The 22,413-nt window shown below is 42.4% G+C and overlaps 1 protein-coding gene and 1 pseudogene across 6 annotated transcripts; both read right to left on the bottom strand.

The window, feature by feature from the left end:
• Window positions 1-5,650: 5,650 nt before the first annotated feature.
• LOC307196311 (N-acetyltransferase 8-like) lies at window positions 5,651-6,549 on the bottom strand (annotated as a pseudogene). The gene has a single exon. The product of its transcript is annotated as an N-acetyltransferase 8-like (transcript).
• Window positions 6,550-13,635: 7,086 nt separating this feature from the next.
• On the bottom strand, window positions 13,636-22,109 carry TPRKB (TP53RK binding protein). Of its 5 annotated transcripts, none has more exons than XM_079940750.1 (5): window positions 21,294-22,109; window positions 18,973-19,132; window positions 17,943-18,065; window positions 16,423-16,599; window positions 13,636-15,512 (listed from the first exon to the last, which is right to left on the bottom strand). In XM_079940750.1, exons 2-5 carry the CDS (start codon window positions 19,111-19,113, stop codon window positions 15,426-15,428), a joined length of 528 nt encoding a protein of 175 aa, XP_079796876.1. In that variant the 5' UTR covers window positions 19,114-19,132; window positions 21,294-22,109; the 3' UTR covers window positions 13,636-15,425. The 5 variants fall into 5 exon arrangements, with proteins under 5 accessions (XP_079796876.1, XP_079796878.1, XP_079796879.1 ...); XM_079940752.1 differs by lacking the exon at window positions 21,294-22,109 and adding an exon at window positions 21,023-21,272; XM_079940753.1 differs by lacking the exon at window positions 21,294-22,109 and adding an exon at window positions 20,634-20,841.
• Between the last annotated feature and the right edge of the window lie 304 nt (window positions 22,110-22,413).

The following is a 22,413-nucleotide window of genomic DNA, read 5'->3' as shown; positions in this document are numbered from 1 at the left end:
CCCATCTTCTAGGAAGAGACATGTTTTAAATTGATACATTTTCATTAGAGTACTTCTGTTCCATTTTATTTCTGATATGGCCCCCTTTCAAAGACGCCATCTACTTCCATGTGAGAATCATAGAGTTGAATGGGATCTTAAAGATCATCTAGTCTACCTTTAACTTTTAGGAAACTGTAACCCAGAGAGAGGTTGCCAGGAAGTCAGGGCCAGAGCTGGGGTTAGAGTCCGGCAGCAGGCTCCCCACCCAGTACTCCTTCAACTGTATCATGTGGCGGACTTGGAGCTCTGGAGCTCTGTGTTACTCATCATCTTTTCCCAACACCTACCTCTACCAAAGATGTTTAAATGTTTCTGATAAGAGAAAAGATTTGGAGAAGAGAGAACCTGACTCTCTTAACTTGAAGCATTTCTTCCAGTGTGTCCTTTAAGAGAAGTGTTTTCACTAACTTATTAATGCGTATATTTGGGTATGCGCCAGGCACTGGACTAGGTACTACAAATGAAAGATAGTTGACTCCAGACCATGAGCAGACAGACAGTCCCAATAGTATGTAGTAATTGCTTTCAAGGATCCATTTACAAAATGCAATTTCTGGCTACTCTGATTAGCCCGACTCCCAGCTTTCCAGCCCTAGAATACAACCTTTACTGGCCCAAGCGGATTTTCTCTTCACATCACATGTTCTCCTTGGGATAACTTGTCTTTTTCCAATGGACTTTGTTATCCCTTCTCTCACCGTGACTTTCTTTCCAGCTTTACTGTGATATAATTGATATTTAACATTGTATAAGCTTAAGCTATGTAATGTGATGATTTGACATACATGTGTATTGCAAAATGTTTACCACAATAAAGTTAGTTAACACATCCTTCACCTCACATAATTACCATTTTATTTTTCTTGTTGTTGTTATAGTGACAACATTAAAGCTCTACTGTCATAGCAACTTTCAAGTATACAGTGCAGTGTTGTTAACTACAGTCACTGTGCTGCATATTTGCTCCCCAGAACTTATTCATCATAAAACTGGAAGTTTGTACTCTTTGACCAGTATCTCTCCATTCCCCCATCCCTCAGGTCCTGGCAACCACCATTCTGTTCTCTGTTTCTGTGAGTTTGATGCTTTTAGATTCCACATATAAGTGAGATCATACAGTTTTTTCTTTCTCTGTCTGACTTATTTCATTTAGCACATTGCCTTCACGGTCCATATATGTTGTTGCAAATGGCAGGATCTTTTTCTTTTCTTATGGCTATTCCATTATATGTATATATATCACATTTTCCATTATATATATTCCATTATATGTATGTTCCATTATATGTAGATATATATATATCACATTTTCTTTATCCATTCATCCGTCGATGGACACGTACGTTTCCATGCCTTCACTATCATAAATAGTGCTGCAATGAACATGGGGGTGCAGATATCTTTTTGAGATCATGATTTCATCTCCTTCAGCTATGTACCCACAAGTGGGATTGCTGGATCATACGGCAGTTCTATTTTTAATGTTTTGAGGAACCTCCACACTGTTTTCCATAGTGGCTGCACCAGTTTACATTCCCACCAACGGAGCACATTCTCACCTCCTCACCAGCATTTGTTATCTCTTATTTTTTTGATAATAGCCATTCTAACAGATGTGATGTGCTATCTCATTGTGGTTTTCATCAACAGTGACTTTTTAAAATATATGTTTGTTCTTCTTTGATCTCTTTCCTGACCTCCACTTTTGTTTTCATTTAGTGATTATCCTCACTGTGTCCAAAGTGGAACTACCCATTTTCCTCTCCCACACTTACTTGGGCCACCCACTCACCCACTGGAAAAGCTGGGGAGCTATTGCCTCCAGCTCCGTGACCCCGCACTGTACGTGCAGTCGGCTAGTGCATCCTGGAGACTCGCCTTCATGATCGCTCTGGAACCCATTCTCCTCACTGCCTTGATGCGGGCTTAGCCTCCTCTCTTGGAGGACTGCTCTTCTCCCCCTTCTGCTCTTTATCTTCTCTAATCTCTTTTCCACAGAGCCGCTACATCATTATCAATGATTTCTTTTTCAGATTATAGAAAACTTTGGAAAATATAGAAAAAATCAGAAAGAAGAAAATAAATGTCATTCATAATTCTTCCATCTAAACATAACTAACACTAGTCCTGTTTCTATGGGGATTTTGCAGAGACCTGTGTTAACACACTTCTTTCTCCCCAGATTGTTTATCATACTATATATACAGGTTTGTAGCCTGCTTTATTTTGCTTAACATTGTATTGTGAACGTTTTCCCATAGCATAAAAACTATTTGAAACATTTTATGCTTTGTAATAATTTTATTATAGCCCATAATTTGTTTAACTGTTCTTTTGTTGGAGATTTACATTATTTCCAGTTAGAGTGTATTTATCAAATGAATGTTTGATCATGTTCCTCCCTACTTAAAATCAGTGGCATCCAGTTCCTGATAGGACAAAGCCCAAGGTTTTCACATGGCTATGAGACCTTCACCCCATCTGCTTCCCTCCTGTTCCCCTACACTATCTCCGTGAAGCCTTGACTCCATTCTTACCAACACTCCCTTCTCCCCACCTCCCCTTTCTGTTCCTAACTATTCTTCAAGACCTACCTCAAGCTTAGTCTCTTCTCTGGTCTTCCTTGACCTCCTTCAATCAGAATAAGTTCTGTTTCTTTTCCTATAACTCTATGTAGCATTTTGTAGATATGATGATATTGTATTTTCTTTTCCATTATTTTTCATGCTTAAAAATATGGTAGTAATACGAAGTCATTATCTTATATTGAAACCATACATTTTTCCATATAGAGTGAAAAGAAGTTCATCTCCACCCCTCATTCCACTTCTTTCCCATAAGTAACCACTATTAGCAGGATTTTATTATGTTTTTATCTGTATCCCTTTTCAGATCATGAGCACTCCAGGCCAGGGTTCTTTGTGTCCAATTGTCTAACAAGAAGCAGGGCACACAACAGGCCCACAGCCTGTCTGAGGGACTGAGTGCCTGGAGAGCAGTAGAGCTTAGGGAGATGTGGGGAGGAGTGATCGTGTGCCTCTGTGGTCAGGTGGCCTCACTGCTTTCTGTCTTTCCATCGGTGCCATTTCTAAGGATTTATGAACAGCTTCCAGAAGTACAGAACAAGAGAGAAGAGGAAAAGTGGAGATTGGAATATAAGCCATACTGGCTGCAAGCCCAGCTATATAAAAAGGTCAGTCAGTCCTAGAGCAGGATTGATGAGATTTATCAGGGGAAAGAGAAATTGAGAAAAACACATCTGACCTGTTTGAATTAACCACATTTGGAGAGTGAACTTAAGCTCATAACGCATTGTACCACTACTAAAATTTAGAAGATAAAAGCACCTGTAACTAGAGTTCAAATCCAAAAATCTAGAAAGGCAAATTCGAAAAAGGCATCTTCCAGGGACTTCCGTGGTAGTCCAGTGGTTAAGACTCAATGCTTCCACTGCAGGGGGCACAGGTTTGATCCCTGGCCAGAGAACTAAGATCCCACATGCCGCATGGCACGGCCCCCCAAAATAATTGTTTTAATGTTTTAAAATTGTTTAATAAATAAATAAATAAGGCACCTTCCAGGCATACATTTGGAATGAAACCAAATTTCATACTTGGGTGTCAGTTTAGACGCCATGCTGGAAATGCCCACACCTTTCAGAACTAATGAGTTTTCATCCAGAGTCCCAAATGATAGTTTTATGCCCCTTATGGGTGAATCATATACCACTAGAACTTTTTAAATAAATTGGAAAATGTCCAAGTGTAGCATACAAGTTGGCAGTTTGGGTACTCAGAGCCTTGAAGCCACTACCATTTCCTGCCCACAGCCCCAGTAGAATCAGTGGTACTGCAAGTTTTAGAACCTCACAGGCCAGGGGACTTGCTACCAATTAATTCCTTGAGAAAGCAGATGGGCCACTATGCCTGAAGGTCCAGATCCTTCAGTGTTCTCATTTCTTTCCCAGCCCCCTCACTTCACCCCCAGAGGACTCTGAAAGTCAGAAACCAAGAGACGAGTTCATACCAGACTGATGTGGGATTGGAGAGCTGCTTCTGGAGCACATACTGCAGCTCAGGCTGGGCTCCCTCAAGTGAGGACACCCCAGGCACTACATGGCCTGTCTGGTGTGTCAGCATCACAAGGCCAGGCCTCTTATTGTGCTTGTGTGTTTGTGAACTGATGGATGGATTAGTCTATTAGGATTATATTAATATTATATTTCTGTATAGACTATAATAGACTACAGATCATCTTCCCTAAACACTTCAGGAAGTATTTTTTGTATAATTACCATAGTTTCTGTAGCTGGGAAAGAGAAACAAGATTTGGGGAGAACGACACTGGTCTCTTCAGCAACATGTCTGGGGTGAGGAGTGGCTGTCTGCCTCTAGTGGCAAGAGTATCTAACCTCTTTCCTGCCTTTCTTTTCTTCCACAGAAAGTGACCAATCAATTCTTGGGGAGAAAAGTTCCTTGGAACTGACATAAGTATTTTCCTCAGAGCCTTGGAATTATATTTTATCAGCCTGGAGGAGCACAATCCTAACTTTTATGAGTCTGGTTTAATAAAACTTACCTTGTTGTCCATGTGTAATTTAGAAGTAGTAACCTTCTGAAGAGTCTTGGGTAGAATGATGACTAAGATTATTAATGGTTTAGGAGCAATACTTTCTCCACAGTGGCCTTGCCCACAGGGATGTTTGTTACAATGGTATTATCTTAATTCTAGGCAAGAGTAAGTCCCTTTTTGTTTGTGTTTTTATAGAAAATAATTTCTGATTGACTCATAGTAAAGCAAGCAGCAGAGGGTTATTTATTTCCCATCTGTAGAGGTGCAGGGAGCTATGCAGTGTCTCCCTGAGGTGTGTGGGGAACTTCAATCTAAAAGCACCAGTCAAGGAAAAGAAATACAGCATAACACGGTGAGAGCCCTTTTGTTGACTTGGTGTCAGGCAGTGTCTGGTTAGGGTAGCCATCAGATGGGCCCAGAGACTCTCAGCAGACACAGGTGCCTTGGGTCCAGAGATACCTCCTAGCCTCATTCCAGCTTCCTTCGGGAACATTAGCCTTTAGTAGACACAACTCAAGAGGCAACAGAAGCTTGACTTAAATCATGACCTGGCCCTGGCCAGTGGGATGTGGGTTGTGCCACTTCTAGGTCTAGTCCATGTCAAATCCCACACTCTGCCCCTGGCTGCCTTTCTTGCCCTTCAGCAGCGACCTTGGGGGCCATAGCAGACTGATGGCATCATTGGCCCTGATCCTTCTCACGTGGATTCTTCTCACACTCCTTCTCCACGCCCTTTCCACATGACTTCGCATTTCCTCTCACTGAAGAGGCAGGGCATGACACCTGGAGATCTAAGGGGCGGCCCAGCTGAGCTCAGCCTAAGCTGCTGACCCACAGACTCATGAGCTAAAAAAATGTTTATCATTATTTTGTGGTGGTTTTTTATGCAACATTCTCGTGGCACTAGATAAATGAAACAGTAGCAACCCCAAAAACTGAATGGAGCAGAGCCACCCCACCACCAAGGCCATCGGGTTCCAATGTGAACAAGCAGTAAGCTTTTACTGTGTCGTCGCAGTGAGACTTCAGGGTTTGCTTATTACTGCAGCAGAGCCGATCCCTCCTAACTAATCCACAACGACACAGATCATAGGCCCCCTTCTTGCTCCAGTGCCTGAGAGACCTGAGCAGAGGGGAGACAGTAGATAAATTGAATTGCAGGGACAGCAACTAGCCTATAGCTTGTGGAGAAGAAAAACTAGCCCATCTTCCAGAAGCCGAGGCGCTGGTAAAGGGCCAGGGCAGAGTACTGCAGTGTGCTGGTGCTGTAGCCCTGGTGCCACACAGACTCAGACAGTCCTGACCAGGGCTTTTACTTATCACCTGACCACGGTGCTCCAGGGCCACACGTAGGTGAAGCAGCTGCAACTGCTCATTCCACAGGGTGGCCTTCTGAATGGGCAGCACTCCCACCATGCCCACCACCTGCCCCCCAGACTCAACCACCCAGAAGCAGGAGCCACTCTCACTGAAGTAGGATTTGGTGATGTCAGACATGTCTGTGTGCAAAGACATGACCTCAAACTGGATCCAGGGGTGTTCGGCAAGAAACCTCAGGGCAACAAGGAGGGCGGGGCTGGCCACGAAGTCCAGGACCCAGGAGCGAGAGACCAGGAATAGGGCAAGGGGCCCCCGCAAGCAAGAGCACAAGGGTTCAGGGCAGCTTTAGGATGTTGTGGAAGGTGGTGGGAAGGTGCTCGGTCATCACCTTGGAGAACAAACCCACGACCCATTTGCGATAATTTTCCTGGTATTTGTGGATTTGATAAGGAGCCATGGGAGACTTCTGTGTCTGGATCTCAAAGTTCAAGAGAGAGGTAGGAGTCCCTGTATGACTTCCTGGCAGCCCTGGGGGAGAGAGAAGAAGCCATGTGAGTGGCTTATCCTCCCACCCCCCAGAACCGGGGATGACCCTGCTCAAGGATGTGTCTTTCTGCTTCTACCCAAGAGGAAATAGGCCACAACCACTGGGAGAAGGTGTAGAGTCAGCAGAAAGGTCTGCATTTGGTCCTGTCTCCATGTATGACCTTGGGCATGTTCCATAATCTTCTCCAAGAACCTGCCTTCTGAAGTTGTTTAGAGGATTTAATAAAATAACATATACAAATCTCTGGTTATGAAGTACCCTCCCCTCTCCCTCTTTCCCCTTTCCCTGGCTCTCAGCTTCTCCATACATTGGGGTGGCACCATGCAGCAGCCAAGCATGTGTCCCTCTCCCAGGGACCATACACTGCAGTGGTCCTGTGTTTCCAAGTACAAGTTTCAACAAAGGCTTCTTCCCACTTGTTTGCAAATTTTCAGGCTGCTGAGGTAGCATAAGAGCCAAACACCAAAAATAGACCAGCCTTGAGAGCCAGAGGAGGGTCCATAGCTCCAGGCCACACCTAAGAACACTGTCCTTCCACCCATAGCCTCTCACCTGCTACCACAAGAGCCTTGAGTGTCCAGGGCAGCCGCTGCCCTCAGCCTCCAGCTGGCATGCAGGAGAGACTGCAAGGGCACGCTCCACTTCCAGGCCCTGGATGGTACCTCATTGGCCAGCTCCTGGATATTCGTTCATCATAAATCCCAGGCTCAAGTAGCTGGGCTATGATGGAGCAGGGAGTCCATTCTGCACTCTCTGATCACTGGGGAATCAGCCTGGAGGGGGCACGCAGAGTCTGGAACAGCTCAGGAATCCTTGCCCTTGTGGACGGCCTACACCCCACACCATGGCAGTTCACCCAGCACCTTGGTGCTCCCTGATGTCCACCCTCAGCTCCTCCACACAGCTGCTATGACCCTGGGGAATTTGCCCTTCACCCTGTGCTCTGTCATCACAGACCAGAGTCCAAGTCCCCTGGCTCAGCACACAAGGTGCTTCACAGCTGGATGAGGGCAGCAGGGACCTGGCCATGCAGGGCCTATCATCCAGGTTAGGAAGTTTGGACTCTATTCCAAGAACACCAGGAGGCCATTGCTATGTTTTTAGCTGGGGAGTAACATAACCAGAGGTAGGGGTGGGGTGTGGGGGGTGTGTCTATTACTCTGGCTACATGTGGAAAATGGATTGGAAGAGCCAGGAATGGAAGCATATATTCCCCTGCCCCCAGAGGCTAGCACAGCAGTCCAGGCAAAAGAAGGGCCTCCAGATACAGATATGCAGGCTGCTCGCTGTAAAAGAGCACCTCGCCCAAGAAGGCTAGTGGGAACTAAAGTCCATGAGCCCTGGCACAGAGCTGAGTCTGACCAAAGGAAAAGGCACCTTTTTCTTATTTGCTCAAAGGTGTCGCTGCTCACTGAACTGTGTTCCCAATAGGTTGTGTCTTTGTGAAGGGGGTGCCTTGTTCTATGTTCACAAAGGAGCCATCTAGGCTAGCAGGGGTCCTACGAGAGAAAGCAGTGACTTGGACTGGAGTTGGGCCATGGGTGTGACCTGGCCCACTTGGAGGTGCACTTTGGGGGCAGAAATGGCAGGAGTGGATGATCTGAGGATGAAGAAGTGGTCAGAGATGACAGCCAGATTGCTGGCAAGAGCATCTAGGAAGACGCTGGAGAGAGACCAGACTTGGAGAGACAGATCATGACCACCCCAAAGGTGCCATCCTGGCAGCTGGAATCCAGGGCTGGTGACGGAGACTGCTGAGGCCCAGATCTTTGGCACGCAAAAAGCCCACAAGGGTTTAACTAACATGAAGGGAGGGTGGTGAGCCATGGGTGTGTTACATTGTTTTCAGTACATTTTAATATTTTTTAAATGTTAAGCAAAACTTGAAGTAAGAATCAAAAGAGAATAGAAGGCTCCAAAATACAGCTGAGTATCCCTAATGAGTCTATCTAATAACAACTAGTCAGAAACCTAATAGTCCAGCTGAGGGGCCAGAGGTCCTTGATCTGTCCCTGCCCTCTCTTTCCTGTATTCTCACCAGCTTCTGTGGCTTCCTCAACACCCAATGGCCTTGGTTTACATTCAAGCTTTTCAACCTTCCTCATAGCCATGAATAATGAGGAGGATTTATTGACATGAAAAATAATTGTCAAAATATAGCACCAACCTATAAAGGTTATAAAACAGTATGTTTTCATTCATTTTTGGAAAAATATAACAAAAGTAACTTATACACACAAGCATGCAGAGAGAAAAGTCTGAATGGTTACACCAAACATTGGCAGCATTTGTCTCTGGATAGAGGAATTATGGGTAATTCTCTGTGGAAGAAATGAAGTCTGGAAGTCTCAGCACATTCCAGACTCTTGGCCCTGCATGCAGATGATGAAACTGAGGCTTGGGAATCTACCTGTCTGCCTCAGCCAACTTCTTTATTTTATTTTAAATTTATTTTATTGAACTATAGTTGATTTACAATGTGTTAATTTCTGCTGTGCAGCAAAGTGATTCAGTTATACATATATGTACATTCTTTTCCAGATTTTTTTCTACTATGGTTTATCATAGAATACTGTATATAGTTCCCTGTGCTATACATTAGGACCTTGTTGTTTATCCATCCTATATATAACAGTTTGCATCTGCCCATCCCAAACTCCCAATCCATCCCTTCCCCACACCCCCTCCCCCTTAGCAACCACAAGTCTGTTCTTTATGTCTGTGAGTCTGTTTCTGTTTCGTAGATGAGTTCATTTGTGTCATATTTTAGATTCCACATATAAGTGATATCATATGGTGTTTGTCTTTCTCTTTCTGACTTCACTTAGCATGATAATCTCTAGGTCCATCCATGTTGCTGCAAATGTGCCTCAGCCAACTCTTTTTTTAAAAATATTTATTTATTTTTGGCTGCATCGGGTCTTAGTTGCAGCACGTGGGATCTTTGGTTGTAGCACACCGGCTTCTCTCCAGTTGTGGTGCACAGGCTCAGTAGTTGTGGCGCAGACTTAGTTGCCCCACGGCATGTGGGATCTTAGTTCCCTGACCAGGGATCGAACCCTTGTCCCCTGCATTGGAAGGTGGATTCTTAACCACTGGACCACCAGGGAAGTTCCCTCAGCCAACTCTTAAGAGTCTAAAGAGACCCAGCTAAGATTGTGAACTCCTAAAGGTAAGGCGGGTGTGTTATTTTATTCTATTATTTTAATTAACCATTTAAATGTGTACAATTCAGTGGCATTTAGTACATTCACTATGTTGTGTAACTACCACCTCTATCTAGTTCCAAAGCATTTTCTTTACCCCAAAAGGAGACCTGTTAGTCAGTAGGTAGTCACTCCCTATTTCCACCGCTCCCGAGCCCCTGGAAACCACTAACCTGCTTTCTGTCTCTATGGATTTACCTATTCTTGATGTTTCATTTAAATGGAAACACGTAATATGTGAACTTTGACGTTCAGCCTCTTTCACTTTTGTTCTCAAAGTTGACCCATGTCCTAGCATGTATCAGTTCTTCACTGCTTTTCACGGCTGAATAATGTTGCATGGTATGGACAGACCACATCTGTTCATCCAGTCATCCACTGATGGACACTTGAATTGTTTCCGCCTTTTGGCTATTGTGAATAGTGCTGCTATGAACATTCTGCACAAGTGGTTGTTTCAACGACTGTTTTCAATTCCTTTGGTATATACCTAGGAGTGGAATTGCCGGGTCATATGGTAAGTCTATTTTAACATTTTGAGGAGCTGCCAAACTGTTGTCCAGAGTTTTCCTTTCCCACCAGCAGTGAGTCTTATTTGGTTTTACTATCTGCCTCGGCACTATGCAGGTACATACAGGGAAGGAGAGACAGCTGTTATTCACTGAGATATTAGATGCCTGGCACTGTGAGAAAGCACTTTTCCTACGCTGTACTATTTGATATTGGCAGCAACCTAAGAGCTAAGGTTGATACTGTTTCCATTTTACAAATGGGAAACCGAAGCCCACAAGCCTGAGACATCCAACCCACAACCCCATAGAAAATGGCAGGGTGGGACCCAAGCCTTGGCAGCTCTGACTTGAAGGCCTGAACATTTTGCTTTTTCAGTACCACATGCTGACCCCATCAGGCAGCTATCTGACAAGTGAATTATTAAGTGGTGTAAAGCACTGTATTCCAGGAGAACCAGCTCTGTCTGCTGGGATGCAAGAGTCACCTACAAGCCTCATTACGCCCCTATCACCAGCGGTCAGACCATACTTGACCAAATTCCAATACGTGACTAAGGCTCTGTTCTTTCTTCAAGATCCAGTTTAGTGCTACCTTCTCCATCAAGACTTCTGACCCCTCCCAAGCAGATGGATCTTGTATCTGCTCCCTCTTTGAAGCCTTTGCACTTCTCATTAAGCACTTATATCACTGTTAATTTGTTACTTGCTTAACAAGTAACTGTTAACTTATTACAGTTAAACAGTTACAAGTAACTGGATAAATTATTTTATTTTTATATTGCCTATAGGAGCCTGATTATAATAGGTAATTATATTTTTGAAATCACTGTTATTCCCAGAGTTGTGGGACCTGAGAGCAGCATGTCAATGAAATCCCATGCTTGCATTTATGAAGAACACTTGCCTAATAGACCAGCTCAGTCCAGAAATGGGCCAATGAAATGGAAGGTAGACAAGACTCATAGTGTTTTCGAAGCCTCAGAAAGAGAAGGAAAATGACCTGGAAAGAACATCATCTCCCCTGATCTCTCATTGGGGCTCCCAATAACCTAGCCTCAGGTCAATGCCCTGGTCTCCCACTGAGAACTCGTAACTTAGACGAATGAGAGGAAATAACAGCAAATTATTTCAAGGGGAAAGAAAGTGGACTAATAGGTCCTTGGCAGGATGTTCAGAAATCCTAGAACAATGATTCAGCTCTACAGAAATGTTTCTAATCTAACCTAACCTTTTAACAAATTTAGCAAAAGGGAGATGCTATCAGCACTCAAATTAGGATAACTCGAGCTGATTTTACAGATATAGATCACCAGAGGGCCAAATTATGAAGGTGTGGATGGGTAGAGGGGAACCAGACGTGTTATTGCTCAGAGGCCTGAAGTGAGGCGGAGGGAGAGGTGACAGGAGCCTGACCCAGGAGTTGAGTAGCACAGACCGCCCTGAGAGGTTCAGGGCCAAAGCCAGCCTAGGGGTCCTTGCAGGGAGGGGCCAGGAGAATAAATACCCTGGCCTTGTTCTCCTGCTAGCCTCCCCCCTTCACACACACTGGCCAAACCCAAGTAGAAGCCATGGGGAAGGGAGGACCTCTTGCTGGGTACATGGTAAGTCAGCCTCCAGGGCAGAGAGAAGAGTGGAGAAAGATGAAGGGTGACCTGGAGGGAACAATGGGAGACTACTGGCACAGAGGATATGAAAACAAGAACAGGCAAATTTGATGAATACAAACTTTGCTCATTGCACCCAATCAACCTAGAGATCTGTGCTTTACTCAATATTGTAACATGGAGTACAGATGGCATGTCAGTCAGCAAAACAAAGCCAGGAGCAGAGAAGCAGCTGCAACCCCAGCACAGGTTCCAGGGCAGAGGAATTGACTACTGTAGTTTGCAGACAAGTGGAAAGGTCATCAAGGGGAAAAGCAGAATGAGAATGGCAAAAGGAGGCCTGAAATAACCTGTGAGCCATGAGGCTCCTTCTAAAAAGAAGGTGCAGGGCTTGGGAGCAGTTCTTGTAGTTCTTCTGAGTGTGTGGTGGGGAGGGGAATAGGGGATTAAAGACGATTTCACTGTAGTTACAGCCTTAGTTGTTCCCAAGACTGGGGAGATGGGGAGCAACAATGATTGCCTGGGTAACAGAGCCCCCTTCCCTCACCTTATCCCAGAAACAGCTGGCTTTTTACTTTAATATGTAACGCTTGACTAGGGAGCCAGATAAGGGTGTCCTACCAAACTGCATCCCTTTTCTGCCAGCACCAAAGTCCCTATAATTACAGCTTGCTTTTGCTGGGGAGCCTTTAGGCTCTGAAGCAACCTGGTTAATTTAGGAACAAAGAACGTTGTTCCTAAATTGCATCAATTATTTTAGAGAAAAAGCTTACGTTACCTTCTTTCCCAGGAAATGGCATTACTTTTTCTTTTTTCTTCTTCAGCCAAAGGCTCACAAAGAGTTGAAAACATTATAGTTACAGAAATAACTATTTATAACACTTTCAAAACACTCTTCATAACAAACTAATAAACAGTTCAACTTCACCAGTAGTCTGACAACTCAAAATGGTGAAAGTGTTGAAAGGTTAAAAGGCATTGTTGGCGAGTCTGCTGAGACTGGCACACTTGTGCCAATTACAAGTGCAAAATTGCACCTTTCTGGTATTAAAAAATTTATATCCTCTTCCCTAATAACTCCACTTCAGGGAAGCTATCCTAAAGAAAGAGATGTGTACAGAGATTTATTTGCAAAAGCGAAGTGAAAAATTGAAAGCAATGTCATTGTATAAAAATAGAATTACATATGTGATGTTTCACATGGATAAAAACATGTTTGAGAGTGATGGCACGGGAAGAAGCAGTGTGATGGAGTCATTAGGAGCATAGAATCAGGGGTCACTCAGATCTGAGTTTTAATTTTGACCACAAGCACTTTGAGCTTTACAGCAGCTTTGACTCCCTAAGCTTCAGGGGAAAAGATGCCTTCATAATGGAGAGGTCCGGCAGGGGGTGGGGACCACCTTAATGAAGTGACCAAACTGTTATCGCCAATGATGAGGCCAACTGACATGATGTGCCTCCCAACAGTACACAACTGGAAGGACACGAAATCTATCTACTATCATTCCCCCAAATTTTTAAACTGACTCGAATCATGAACAAACTCATTCTGAAATTCTGAAACACGTCTAGGGTACTCGTCAAAGAATGTCAACATCACTTAAAAAAGAAAGAAAGAAAGAAAGATTGTTCTATGGGACTTCCCTGGCGTCCGGTGGTTAAGACTTTTCCTTCCAATGCAAGGGGTGCAGATCTGATCCCTGGTCGGGGAGCTAAGATCCCACATACCTTGTGGCCAAAAAACCAAAACATAAAACACAAGGAATACTGTAACAAATTCAATAAAGACCTTAAAAATGGTCCACATCGGGACTTCCCTGGCGGCACAGTGGTTAAGACTCTGTGCTCCCAATGCAGGGGGCCCACGTTTGATCCCTGGTCAGGGAACTAGATCCCACAGGCATGCTGCAACTAAGGAGCCTGAGTGCCACAATTAAGGAGCCCACCAGCTGCAGCTAAGACCCGGCACGACCAAATTAAATAAATATTTAAAAAAATAAAAATACTTATGAATAAATATTTATAAAAAATGGTCCACATCAAAAAAAATCTTTAAAAAAAAGATTGTTTTAGATTAAAGGAGACTAAGAGACATAACAACTAAACACAATGTAGGGTGAAGTGCCATGAGGTCTGCAATTTACTTTCAAATATTTCAGAAAAGCAAACAGATGTAGCAAAATGTTAACAAATAGTGAAATCACATGAAAGTCACATGGATGTTCATTGTATTATTTTCAGTTGTTCTGTAGGTTTGAAACCTTTTGAAATAGAGTTCAGAGACTAAATTTGCTTCCTTGAAGGTGGTAAAATCTCTTAGGGTTGTAGAGAGGACTATGTGAGGCAGTGCATATAAAGAGCTTAGCGCAGCACCTGCAAGAAACGCTAACGATGTGCTTTGGTACCTTATTATTTATGACCACAATGGAAATACATGTTTGTCCCCTAAGGATTTCTACCTCTCCATTCTCTATCATGGTGCAGGATCGCACTCCCCCACCCCTTTTGATGTTGGCACGGCCATGTGACTGGACAGTGAAACATGAGATAAGCGATATCTGTCACTTCCACATGGGAGCTTTAAGAGCCACCATGTAACTCACAGCGTAACTTCCAGCTGCGCAGTGACCCACAGAGCACATGCTGACATAAAGCCTTTGGCTGACTGGATTCCTGAGTCACTGCAATGAGTCTTCCTACTGATTCACAGTGGCTATGTGGAGTGAGCAAGACAATCTTTTGTCGTATGAAACCAATGAGCTTTAGGGACCCTAAATTACAGCCCAATCTAACCTAGGAGTCCAGAAACTACTGCCCTCTGGTCAAATCTTGCCCATCACTTATTTTTGTAAATAAAGTTTTACTGGGATACAGCTGTGTGTATCATTTATATACTGTCTGTGGATGCTTCAGCGCTACAACAGCAAGAGCTGAGTAGGTGCAACAGACACCATATGGCCTGTAGAACCGGAAATACGTACTACCTTGTCCTTAACAGAAAAGTTTGCTGACCCCTAACCTACTCTATCTTGACTGACACAATCATATTTTAAGACAAAATAGAAAAAAAAACCCAAAAAACCAAAGCATTTGTAAAACATGACTTTTAGCTGTAAAACCTCGGGCAAGTTATTTATTACTTCTACAACCTTTTAGTTGCCTTTGTGTAAAATGGGAGTATTAACAGTATCTACCTCATATGATGCTGTGATAATTAAATGAATTCTTGCATGTAAAAACTTGGAACCAGGAGGCTTGGAACAGCAATGCTGGAGTAGCCAGAAGGAAGTGCAGGAATATGAGCTGAGGGATATAAAGTCATGAAAACAAGAACTCAGTACATTGTAGACACCCAATAAATGTTAGCAATTATTCCACTTACATAAAAATAAAATATATTTGAACAGAAACAGAAGACTAGAAGGCAGTAACAAATAACAGTAACCATGGTTATCTTTTAAAATATTAAGAGATAGGATCAGGAATGGTTTTATTTTTTTTCCTTTGTTACCATTCTGTGCTTTAAATTTTTCTACAACAAACATAATAGATTTTATAATCTGGAAAAAATAATGAATGGTTTTTATAATTGCTGAAAATTTTTAATATTTCTGTCATTTCACAAAACATCTTTTGTTGACATCCTACAAATGATACCATCCAATAACGTCCCAATTCTTTCTTCTTGTGAAGATAGTTTATATATCTGTAAAAATAAAAGACAGATTATGACATGCTGACATATTCATGTACTACTAATTTTCATTACACGAGCATGTATATGTGAATTAACTTATTACTCAATTATTGGGATAATGGTGTAAAATCACAATGTGTTTAAAGTTTGGAAAATAGATGACAATTCATCACTTATATCAAAAGTTTCAATTGCAGTTATGGTGATAACTCTCTAAACATAGAAATACATTTGTACCAGTTTTAAAAGCATACATCTAGACATTAACTTCATACTACATTGTGTAAGATATAGATATTTAAATGTACTGTGTAACATATAGATATTTAAAATTATCTATTCTTTTAAAAAGAATACATTGGGCTTCCCTGGTGGCACAGTGGTTAAGAATCCGCCTGCCAATGCAGGAGACACGGGTTCGAGCCCTGGCCCGGGAAGATCCCACATGCTGCTAAGCAAATAAGCCCGTGAGCCACAACTACTAAAGCCTGTGCTCTAGAGCCCACGAGCCACAACTACTGAGCCCGTGTGCCACAACTACTGAAGCCCGCGTGCCTAGAGCCCGTGCTTGGCAACAAGAGAAGCCACCATAATGAGAAGCCTGCGCACTGCAACGAAGAATAGCCCCCGCTTGCCGCAACTAGAGAAAGCCCGTGCGCAGCAATGAAGACCCAACGTAGCCACAAATAAATAAATAAAATTATATATATATATAAAGAATGCATCAACTAAGTTTTTAATTATGTTACATAACCCTGCATTTCCAATTCTTTGCATCTATAATTATTTTTCAAGTAACTTTTAATTATATTAACCTTTCTTAAAAGTTAAAAATATATATAGAAGCATTGGCGTTCAGTAAACAAACAGTATTATTCCACATCTATCATGCTCTTTCTAAAAATACAGGCTTACAAACCTTTTTGACTTCCGTAATATTTGTTATTTCAGGGAGATTTTTGAGAGAAACTTGATGACCTTCTACCTGAGATATTAGGTATTCTTGATTTATTTGTTTTTCTCCCTCTTCAATATAAGCAATCAGAACTGAAGTGTCATTTGCCGAGATACCAAACTTTTTCAAGGCCTCTGAAATCTAAGGGGGAAAAAAAGACAATAAAACCAGTAGTTTCAACATCTGAAATCTCTCCCCATTTGTGCTCTTTCCTGGTCAGATTCTTATTTTTCATATCCTAATGGTTTTCTCTGTCTACAGTTTTTCAACAATCCCTTCCTAATATCTACCAGCTCTGCCTCTTGAGTACTCCCTGCTCAAAGCTGCACTTCATTCCCATAGAGTCAAGCCTGGACTTGGCATGGCGCACAAACACCCACTCCCCCTGGACCTAAGTGACCCTCTAGCCATGCACTCCTGCCCTCTAGCCAGTCGGGACTGTTTGGGGCTCCCGTCATTTCATACTTTTTTGCCTGGGCTCACACTTTGCCCTCTGCCTGGAGTGCCCTCATCTTTCAAGGTCCAGTTCAAATGTCACTCCCCTTGCACTTTCCTCCTTACAGAATGAATTGCTTCTTTGTTCCCACAGATTTGCATTATTATTCCCATTATATCAATTATCTTAGGGCATTTGGACTTTGTCTTGTTCATCTGCCTTCCTCAGAAACATATTTGTTTCTTCTGCCCCTACAGCTGGAACAGACACAAGCTCAACAGATGTTTATGAATTGTACAGTCTCCTGAGTTATTTCAGAGATCTCAAAGAAACAATAGTAACCCAGTAATTTTCCCCCAGGTACTGCGGAATTCTATCACCACACATTTTATAAACTTTTCAAACATCTGTATTTGAAACTATGCCATGGGTTTCCTAACTTTTCTCTTGATGTCAGCACTTGATTGTGTTGTTAATAGTAGTAGTAATACTAAAACTTTGTCAGCAAAATTACATTTTTTTTCAAATGTGCCCCAGGTAGAATATTTTAAACTCAATAACTTTGATTACTATCAGTATCTCAAACCACAAACTCTTCCTATGCACTGGGTGTGTGAGCATGTGTTAAAGGGCTGTTCTAGGTCCCAGGCAGACTTCTGGTGTATGGAAAAGACATGGGTTCTATCCTCAAAGAGTTTATGGGGAGAACGAAAGATACACATGATAACACACAAATATCCATGCCTAATTTTTATCATTAGATTTAAATATCACTTAGAGTTATCTTCCTGACTCTATATGGTCAGGAAGGACAAATAAAACTATCCTCACTTAATTTAGCTAAACTTTAGTTTACTCATATGTGAAGTGACTCCAAAGCTTATTTGTCTAGTAAGAGGCAATACTAAACCTCAACTCTCTGTCCAGCATTCTTTCTTCACTATTATTTTTGTTTGTTACTAACAACAGGCTCCAACCCAACAATAAGTACAAAGGCTACCATGACAAGGTCAAAAGATATAAAGTAAGTAAATTCCATATTAATTACATTGTTATTTGGGGAAAGATTGAAAATAATTTCAGTAGATAGAGTTCTTGTCTTCATTTTTCCCAGTTTGTAGAGGTGAACTGCTTTGTTTGCTGCCACAAGTATCTGAAATGGATCGACAATCTATCAAAGAGAACAAAAAGAATTACATACAGAGAATCTGGAGTACTCTGAAGACATATGCCCTATATCATGGTAACTCCAGTGTCAGGCTGTTTTACTTCATCACAATTCCTACGGACTACATTTTCAAAATTTTCAAAATCTCAAGGGCCTACGGTGTTTAGAAAATCACAGAATTTTACAGCTGCAAGCAACTTAGGTAAATAGTAAAAAGTTTTAAAACAACACTTATTGAGGGCTATTATTATGGGAAAGGCCATATTCTCAACATTTTACCTTCATTTTCTATACTTCTCAAAACGACCCTATGATATCTGTATCATTATTCACATGCAATAGATGAGGAAACCAAGGCAAAGGATGAGTTGGAATTCCAGTTCTGTCACTTACCACCGAGGGAACCTGGGCAAATTCCTTAGTGTTTTATCTGTAGAAGCAGATAATCACCATACTTACTTCACAGGGTTGTTATGAAGATTAAGTGAGTTAGCAGTATATGTAAAGAACTTAGAACAATGCCAGGAACCAAATTAGCACTATATAAAGGTTGGCTACCACTTGCTCAAAGTCATAATAAATGGCATATCTGGGATTTAAGTCCTGCTGATTCTACCACTATGCAATGTCTCCTTTACAGAGATTTTCTAGTTCAGAAGAGAAGATGGAGATCCAGGCATCTGCCATCACATCAGAGCTAGACCACCTTTCACATCTCCAAGGGCAGGCCCTGGCACTTCGGCTTCTAGTCACTGTTAAATTCAAGGCTGGCCAAATCTGATTCCACTCTACAGCTTGGACAAGAACTTTTTGCCTGAAGATAACAATTTTAGACTAACCTATAACGTCATGAAAAATCATCATATTCTTAAATTCCCCATGTAGTTCACTCATTCCCACGAGTACTTACCACTGTAGGATTTATTAATGAGCCATCAATGGCACCTTCCATGGCCTTTTTTCTCAAGTCTCCAGCATTTTTTACATCTTTAAATAACAGAAGGGTCACCCTGTATTCGGGAAATAGGTCCAGCTGATGTGTTAACTGCATTTCATCGATAAGCAAGATTCTATTGCACAAGACCAAAAGACCAAAAGTTAACAACTGTAAGTCACTAACAAACAAATATCCTTACTAACAATTAAATATATTAAAGTAACTTGAATAATGAGATGTAGAACTGTTAAACTAGAAAAATCCACCCCAAAACATTTGGCATTCTCATGAGACACTGTCTTCCTAACCCTGCTGAGCTGTTTCTAGCTTCCTTTACCATTCCTGGGAAAGGATCAAGGTTGACACCTGGCCCCCTGGCTGTGCAGATAAGGCAGGCTCTGATGCATGGAAGAAGGGCAGCTTCCCAACAGACAACTAGGAGCAGAAAACCAAAAATTGTTTAGACCACAGGTTACTTATAGCATTAAGGAAACCTCACTCTAACTTGGTCTTTTTAGCTTTCTGATCTCACCATTTGTTTATATTTTAGCAGAACCTAGACACAAATATAAAGAAAATAATCTTATAGAAGAAAGTATGACACAACTCAAAGATATTCATTTCACACATGGGAATTTAGCCACGAGGGTACAATTCTTAAATAATAATACTGACCATTTATAGACTTAAATTTAACAAGGACATAAAATACAAATAACTGGAAAGACATAATCTATCTTTGAAATGGAAAAACTAAGCACTGCAAAAATCTGATCTTTAAAACAATTTCAATTACAGTCCCAATGAGATATTTGGGTGAGGCAATTTTATAGGTTCATTTTATCCTTTCACCTAGGTTCCATTGCTAGCATTTTTCTTAAGGAATAAATTGGCAATCTGAAGATTTATGTAATAAGATGTCCTTCTCATCATCCTAAGAGTAAAAAGTTGAAAACCTACCTAACTAGTAACAGGGGATTGGTTTTTACTAAACAACCACTAAAAACTAGTCTTGAAGAGTAGTTAAGGATGTGTAAATATAGCAATAAATAACATTAAGTACTTCACATCTGATTGGAAAACAAAACACAAAATGTGACACAAATTGTGGGGTTTTTTTAAAGGTACACAAAAAGAAAAAATATTGAAAGAAAAATACAACAAAAAGTTATCCTTGACTTGCTGGAATTACATCTGATCTTTTCTGTTACAATCAGGAAAGAATAAAATTTGTGAATAACGTCCTAGCACACAGCAGTTCAACCTTTATTATCATGATAACGTCCAATGGAAAAAAAATAGATACAGACAGAATGTATACCCAATTATATAAAAAGATGCACTCAGAAAGCAAAAACATAAAGGAAGCACACCAAAGTACGGCCATCTTGGATAGCAGAATTGCAGGTAATTTTTATTGTTTTCTATAAAGAATATTTTTGTGTGTATGTTCTGAAATTTCTGCAGTGTGCACACAAAATATAATGAGTACATATAACTAGGGAGGAAAAATTTTTTGTGGTTTTTGTTTTTACACTAGGGGAAAAAGGCCCCCTAGCAAACGTCAAATTGGTTTGTTTTGTTTTCTATAATTCACTCAGGTCAGAAACTTCGAATCATCGTTGGATACTAACCTCTCACTCAAATCCCATATCTAATCCAAAAGTCTTGTCAATTTTTAATTATCATCTCGACAGCTCCAATTTTCTCCTATACCCACTGCCACCACCGTAGGCCACCATCTCTCATCTACATCTGTGACCTCCTAGAAGTGGTCGCCTCACCATTCCTGCCCTCCTACCATCCAACCTCCACCCACGGGCGTTCCAAACTCTATGATCTGGCTTCCTCCCTCTTCGGCTTCCTAGCGCACCCCTCCCCTGATCGCGCTCATTCCGCCACCGCCGCACTTGACTTCTCAGCTTCAATTCACCAAGATCCCGCCCCCACGCGCCCTCTAGGACAGGCAGTTCCCCTGATGCAATCCTCCCTCCCTTCAACTCGCCGGTAAGAGCCCATTTACCAGCACGCCCAGAACCCAGGACTAGCTCCCTATTCTACGAGCTCCTCTGTCACAACTTTGATGAGTCGCGGCCTTATCAGGATGATGTATCGTCAGCTGATACATCAGGGAGAGACTACGCAGATCATTGCCGGGCTGCATCCTAGGGCCGGGCCTCGGGAGGCGCTCGATAAACGAGGAAGCCGAGGATCACACCCGTTGTCTAGAAAATGGGTGCCGGGACTGCGTCTTCCGTTCCCGCCCGGCCAGCTCTTGCTCGGCGAGGACTCACCGTCGCGTCCCTGTTCGTCTCGTAAGATCTTCCCCACGGAAACAATGCCCTGAACTTCCGGAAGATCGCCCTCAGCTGCGCCCCTTCTCCGCCCTCCCGGCACACCCTTCTTCCCCGGCTTGAATCGCATCAGCGGACGCGAAAGAGAGCCGGGGCTCCGTCCACCACTTCCGGCGAGGGAGGAGGCGAGATTCCTCCGGCAGGGCCGGAAGCTGGGGAATCCGTGGGCTCCGCCCGGTCCTTAAGCACCTTGACTTTGGACGAGACGTCCTCAGTTTCTTCCTGTGCAAAGAAAAGTATTGGCTTCAATGAGCTCTACGTACGTCTCCGCTGCTCGAGATTCAACAGTTCTTTTTCGAGGCAGGCGGGATTTAGTTTGCTTCTTGTTCTGGGTACGCTCACTGGGGAAGGATCTCCTGGAGCCGAACGCAGTCGGCGACCTACCTGAGGTACTTCAGAGAGAGGTGACAGTACGTTAATGGAGTCAACCTCTTCATCCAGCAGGCTCACAGATTTGACTTGTCATCCTTAAGTGTATCAGCCTCTAAAAGAGGAGGTAATCCGCTGAACAGGCTGTAGAGAATTATTTTCCATGTTTTTTATGCTTGGGGCTCATGTTGGTCAATACTTTTCTTTAAACAAAAAGACAGGTAAATAACAAATAGGGTGGATATATGCTATGGAGAAAAAACCAGAGGAAATGAGGTAATGTCAGGCCGTGGGTATTACTATTTTAAATAGGATGGTTAAGAAAGATCTCACCAAAAAGGGCCATTTGAACAGTGACTGGAGGAGGTCTGGAAGGAAGTTCTGTGTGTATTTGAAGAGCAGCATTCCAGGCAACAAAGAGTGTTCAAAGGCTGAGACAGATACGGCCTTAGCCTATTTAAGAAAGAGCAAAGAACCTTGTGGCTTGAGCACAGTGGGAATGTATATGAAAAAAAAATTGTTCTGACAGAAGACTGGAATCCAGATTATGTGAAGAACTCCAACTCAAAAATTATGAGCCAACCTAATTAAGAATAGGAGACATTTTTGAACACACTTCACAAAAGATATATGAAAGGCCAATAAAAACTTGAAAAAATGCTCAACATCATTATTCATCAGGGAAATACAA

The sequence above is a fragment of the Stenella coeruleoalba genome (assembly GCF_951394435.1).
Source record: "Stenella coeruleoalba genome assembly, chromosome: 13".
NCBI lineage: Eukaryota > Metazoa > Chordata > Mammalia > Artiodactyla > Delphinidae > Stenella > Stenella coeruleoalba.
The sequence above is the reverse complement of the archived record's forward strand: the minus strand, read 5'-3'. Positions and strand labels throughout refer to the sequence as shown.